The sequence below is a fragment of the Labrus mixtus genome, chromosome 7 (genome assembly GCF_963584025.1).
Source record: "Labrus mixtus chromosome 7, fLabMix1.1, whole genome shotgun sequence".
Classification (NCBI taxonomy): Eukaryota; Metazoa; Chordata; class Actinopteri; order Labriformes; family Labridae; genus Labrus; species Labrus mixtus.
Genome location: NC_083618.1, coordinates 27,220,172 through 27,226,296, shown reverse-complemented (window position 1 = coordinate 27,226,296; position 6,125 = coordinate 27,220,172). Strand labels below are relative to the sequence as shown.

The 6,125-nt window shown below is 40.6% G+C and overlaps 1 protein-coding gene across 1 annotated transcript; it reads right to left on the bottom strand.

Moving 5' to 3' along the window:
- Window positions 1-1,970: 1,970 nt before the first annotated feature.
- barx1 (BARX homeobox 1) lies at window positions 1,971-5,744 on the bottom strand. Its single transcript, XM_061041874.1, has 4 exons — window positions 5,168-5,744; window positions 3,663-3,954; window positions 2,984-3,068; window positions 1,971-2,464 (listed from the first exon to the last, which is right to left on the bottom strand). Exons 1-4 carry the CDS (start codon window positions 5,367-5,369, stop codon window positions 2,303-2,305), a joined length of 741 nt encoding a protein of 246 aa, XP_060897857.1. The 5' UTR covers window positions 5,370-5,744; the 3' UTR covers window positions 1,971-2,302.
- Between the last annotated feature and the right edge of the window lie 381 nt (window positions 5,745-6,125).

Genomic DNA, 6,125 nt, shown 5'->3' with positions numbered 1-6,125 from the left:
TTACATCCCACAATGATGTTATTATGTTACATCCCACAATGATAGGCGTCATGATATTGAATAAAATAAAATATAGGCAGAAACCTGTATCTCTTCAGGTCGGTATTTATCAGAACAAAGTATCCTGGTTCAGTCATATTAAAGGCTCTGCGCAGAGTGTGATCCACTTGTATTAAAACATGTTTGGTGTGTGTGTGTGTGTGTGTGTGTGTGTGTGTGTGTGTGTGTGTGTGTGAAACCCTCATCCCGCAGAGTTTCAGCTATTCGTAGCTCACACACACACACACACACACACACACACACACACACACACACACACACACACACACACACAGACACACACACACACTCACACACACACAACTGATGTGAGACGTGGTGAAAGCAGGACACAAGCCTAAATGGTTTACAGTCAACAAGATGCGTTCAGGTGCTGGACTATGATCTTTTACAGAGACACGATAATGAAGGTCTCACGTCTCTCCACCCTCTGGATTAAAGAATAGTCACTCACAGTTAACATTTGGATGGAATAACAACAAATATATTGGAGGATATTAAAGGTTTGTGCCACTTCCGTTTTTATAATAAACATGATGACCTGCTGAAAGTTTAAAATTAAATACATTTTCTCGTTTAAAATGAATAATCAGGCGTCTGACGATGCTGTGAGTAAAACACTTAGCCTACAAACCCATGGACAGAATTGTCATGAATCAAAATAAGCTCAGAATAAATGTAGGGTGGCTATTGAGGAACGTGAAGTCGTTTTCATTTCATAGGCTATAGTAATTTTCAGCTTAAAACATGCCTACTTATTTGTCATTCAGCTTTGGTATTTCCTGCGTTTTGACTGAGCCTGAACGCGTCCCACACTATAGCTCTAAAGATACATCTAATTGTAAGCCAGTCCCGCGGGATTTCGTAGTGAGAAAGTGACTGATGTTGTTGCCTGGCTGCATTGACGTGAATTCCACGCTTTCCGTGTCAGACAGAAGAGAGCACGGGATGCAAACTTTGTCTTTTCAAAATGACCTATAGGCCTAACAAAAGGGGTTGTCAACAGAATCTCTAGGCTTTAGAAAATCATACAGCGATTTGTGAAAAAAAAACAAAATTAGTTGAGACCAAAATAAGCTTTTAAAATAAATTAAAAAAGAGGTTTTGTAAAACCTCTGAAGCACACACGTCGATTTATCCTCCAGTTTTTCTTTTCTCCAATCAAACCAGATTATTGCTTTATTTGAATACACTATATGTAGGCTAGCCTGATTTGTTGACTCATTGTCTTTGATTGAATTCGAATTAATAAAAAATGTTTAAAAAAAAAGAAGAAGTTTTGGCTATGTCAATGTAGGCAATGTCACATGAACAATAGGCCTACCCAACATGATATAGGATTTGGCTCTTCCTAAAGACTTTAAAAAAAAATAACCATACTATCCGCACACCTCATGTTAAATATCCAACTTGTTTTCTTAACCTGTTGCAGAAAATCAAAATGCTTTTTCGATAATTTAGGAAAAAAACAAGAAGGAATAATTTTTCTCCATCTTTCCCTTTCTTTCATTTAACAAAATAAACAGAACAAAAAAAATGTGTGAATCCAAGTCTTCCCAAGAAAGCACATGCCTCCTGCTGAATCAACATTACGAGAACATTAAACCAGGCTTCTTTTTTTCTGTGTAAAGATTTGTTTGATCGTCTGCCTGATTTCCATCCTTTTGCATACGAAATTGCAACAAATGTGGCTGCATAGATACTTCATTACTATCTCTCACTTACACTAATGCTATTTTCAAAGTGCAGTAAATTTATGTAAAAAATATGTGAGGAATCAATGAGTGGCTGTATGCGACCATATTAGGCCATGTGTAATAGAGTGACCATGTGTGACTGATGATGAACCGGCTGTCATAACTGCTTGATTTAAATCTTACCATGTCCTTTATAATAAACAGAAAACAGTATTAGTGAAAATATATTTAATAATTAAACATAGCACAGGTACACAAGAGAAATGCAAACCAGATGAGTGAGAGTGGATCTTTAGAATATAAAGGTTTAGACCTACTGCAAAGTTTCGAGTTCCCTCCTCAACAGCGACAAGTTCATCATGAGGGAATGCAGGGAGGGCTACGACACAGACACACACGGCTGTTACAGTTCAGCTCTCTGCAGGGCCTGAGAGTCTCTACAGGCCGTGCACAAGACAGTCCAGCTTCAGGAGCATCCTCTTAAATGCTCTTTTGGAAGAGTCCAGAAGAGACACAAGCTAAGAGTCCCCGAGTCCTGGTCCGGGTCACTCCTCCTGAGTGCTCTCTGACTGGGAGCTGGAGCCTTCTGGGTCGGCGTCGGTGGCGGATCTCTCCTGTTCAGAGAGCTGCTCGCTGCTGGGGATGGAGTTCTTCTTTGGACGACCTTTTGGTTTAGTCGGAGACTCCAGGCCTCCTCCCTGCAGAACCTGCAGAAGGAATGACAGGTGTTAAGTTCACATTGTGGTACTAAGATGACCTATATGACCTCTAGTCAGTGATCGTCACAATCATACCAATACATACATTTTGTTTTTGGTTTGAGACAGTATATTCATGTCATATATTATTGATGATTTAAATATATAATTAACTACAGTGGACTCACTTGATTTAGGCATATTCTTGTATCTGCTGTGTGTACTTTGTATTTTCAGTCACTCTGTATAATGTGTCTTTTCCCTACAATTATAATAAATAGTAACATAAATTCCTGGAAATAATCATCTGAATTACTCTTAACTATTATTACATTTTCCTCCTCTGGACCTGATGTGGGTCACTCAATCCTCCACTACACTACATTTCCCATCAACCTCTGTTTAAATAACACAGAGCAAAAAACATTTCCTATGTTAATCATTCTTAAAGCTTGTGTTATTTCTGGAGGCATAACCATCACGTCTAAATCTTTATCATCATTACAGTCATAATGAAGAATAACTTACAATCTTCTTCCATTTCATCCTCCTGTTCTGGTACCATGTTTTCACCTGAAGCTGACTGAGGCCCAGAGACTCAGCGAGGTCTATTCTGTGAGGCACAAACACAAGAAGAAGAGGAATGAAATTCAAACCACATTTGCAGTTCACAACAGTTCACTGTTTTCTGTCTGGGGAAATCAACCAAATAAATGAAGTCCAATGAATAGTGTAGTCATCAAAAGAGGACACTGTTGGGGAGCCTCTGCCTGGTGCTACATGCAACGATTCATCATGCATTGTTAAAACCCACAAGAGAAAAGAAGAGTCTGTCATCAACACTGAGGTCATGTCCTCTGTATTTTATTGTCAAGTGAACTTTAATCAGCATAGGGATCAACTCTTTAAAAACCTGAAATTGTGGTCTATTCTCTTACTTTGCTATTTCCATGTTTTTTCATTCAGTATTCTGAGGCTTTATTTTGGCTATCTGACTCCTTTTAGGTGGATAATGAAATATAACAGCCAATAGAATAGGCTACTTTTAAAAATCATTGTTAATGTACAATTTTGAAAATAAAGTATAGGCCTGCATTTGATGAGTTCAAGAAAAACATTTTTTTTAAAGTCACACATGAGCCCTAAGGCCATAACTCCGTTGTTCACGTCTATACGTTTGCGCAGGTTTCTGATTGGCTTGACTCACCTGTCAGGTGTGGAGAGATACTTCTGCTTCTCGAAGCGTTTCTCCAGGCCCATGAGCTGCAGCTCGGTGAACACGGTGCGGCTCCGGCGGCCCTTCTTGGTCTTGCTGCCCCCGTCGACGCCGTGCTCCAGCTTCCCGCGGAGGTGCAGGTCCAGCGGCAGGTGGTGGGACGCCGCGCCGATCTGCAGGCCCTGAGCCGCGGACAGCAGCGGGGAGCCGAGCGGGGAGCTCAGGGAGCAGGACAGCGGGGAGATGGGGAACTTCAAGAGGCTCGTCTGGTCCGCTTTTAGCACTAAGTTGACAGAGGACGAGTAAAAAAGACACAAACGGGGAGGTTTTGTTATAGGAACTCAGATCAGGTGGTTTTCAGCATGTTAAGGCTTGTTTGTGGAGTAGAAAAGACGCACACTAGGTTCTCGGCTCCCGGGGAGCAGCAGGTAGCCTCCATGAAGCAGCTGCAAGCAAATTTGATTAGGATCATAGGATTTGTTTGATGGGAGAAGTAACTGACCCTATGGTTCAACAATTATTATCTATCTAAAGTCTCTTAGGTCAAAGTTCAGGCCAGTGGCTAAACGGGGACCCATGCTTAAACTATAATGCTGATAGAACAGGGAAAAAGTCATCACGCATTTATAATGCAATGCTGGCTGATATGAAACAGCAGCATCAATTGGGCCTTATCAACGCGATAGGAGAAAACCCTTAGGCCTATATGGTTAGTTTTTTTTTTATCAAAGACTAAAGGCTCTTATTTTATATCTGCGTTAGGCTACTGTTGCGTTTTTGGATTGATGTTCCACCTGATTTGAGTCCCAATCAAAAAAAAAAATGATGTGATTTACAACGCACATTAAGTAGGCTATTATATGTTCTAAAGTAGTCTAATCTTCATTAAATATGCTGAAATCAAAGTTTGCAATGAGACCAAAAAAAATATGACAGCGGCAGTAAATCAAGTCTTTCATAAAGTCCTGGATTGCATTAAAAAGAAAATAAAAAAACAACATTGGCCGGATAATATTTCTTAGAGTTGAGTGTGACTTATTTTAACAATAGGCTTTAACATGTCGCCTTTGTGCCCTATTATTTCGGGGGGGGGGGGGGGGGGGGGGGGGAGCGAATCAACAAGACATGAATTCTAATTTTGCGGAAGAAATAAAAAAAACCTGGAGATATTTATTTATTTGTTTCAATACAGCCTTAAAGTGTTTTTCCTATTACTAAAAGTTTTTTTTTTTTACTCGAAAATAGGCCTATGAAATGTCTGCTTATTTTTTGTAAATCGTGAGCAGTGTCTAAAATATCCTTCATGTACAAAAGCGATATTATTTACCCATTAGAACTGTTTTGGTCAGGAGCAAACTACATGCTGTCATATTTTTTAAAATGATAACTATTTTCCATTGAAAGTATAAATCAAGATTATCAATCCATTATAATTTTATAGGTTACATGATTTTAATTTTTCCCCAGCAGGCAACTCCAAACATTTGTTTTCTTACCGAGTTGGTTATGGAAAGGTCGCGTGGACAGGAGCGCATGTACCCCGAATTTAAGAAACTCTCCTGCCGGAGCCGATACTTTGTGCTCCGGGTGATCAGTCAGGATCTCCTCTATCATGAAACTCCTGTAGCGATGAGTCCTGTGGTCGGGATAAACTTCCGGAGGATAATAATGCGCTCCCATGTCCAAATGATGCTGCATAATGTGGCTTTGCGGTCACTTCAACGGACACCAAGCGCGAACACCGACTAACTCTCCTTCAGTGGCCCAAACCAAATGTCATATTCCCGCTGTAGTGCCTCTCTAGTCCGGAGATCACGACTGTGAATCAAGTTATCCTTTTGGACGAGCAAAACTTCAGGTACAGGTCGCCGATTTCTCTGCGCGTCTGTGCGTCTTTTTGGGGTTTTACGCATTAGACGTCTCTCGTTGAGATGCGCTTCTTTGGTGTGAAGAGATCTGGATCCGAGAGTAGAATCGTAGAAACAAAAGATTCGATCCCGGCCGTGTTCATGCCCCCCCTTTACTGTGTCTCAGCAGCGGAGGTAAGGAGCTATTTGTCAGCCGCTGTGCGCGTCACCTTGGCAGTGAGTTGAGGAATAAGCTTTGGGTTTTATGAGTCTCGTTATAGCTCCACCTCCTCCCAGGGTTTGTCTTCTGGATGCCTGCACTGAACCAAAGTTGCATGCAAAACTACACATGTCCAGCATTGATTAATATGCAAAATGGAAGAAAATAAGGACCTGAAAGGACCGAGATTTTCCTGCAGATGACTTTGCAAGTTATAGGACACCAGTTTGAAGATGATGATGATCATAATGCAACATGGGTATATAACGTTTTCTGCTTAATTGACAATTTAAACAAATATTAATATCGAAGACAGATTGTGTAAAGTTGATATCACGTCTTAGTCCGCGTGTGAAGATTACAACTTGTGCTAATACAGCATTAACT

What these genes read in the sequence shown, in the direction of transcription:
- barx1 (XM_061041874.1), bottom strand. Translation starts at nt 5,369, where the DNA reads ATGCAGCATCATTTGGACATGGGAGCGCATTATTATCCTCCGGAAGTT. An exon ending in ACCTTTCCATAACCAACTCG is followed by an intron (nt 3,955 to 5,167) that starts GTAAGAAAACAA and finishes CTGTCAACTTAG; the next exon opens with TGCTAAAAGCGGACCAGACG. An exon ending in TATCTCTCCACACCTGACAG is followed by an intron (nt 3,069 to 3,662) that starts GTGAGTCAAGCC and finishes TGTGCCTCACAG; the next exon opens with AATAGACCTCGCTGAGTCTC.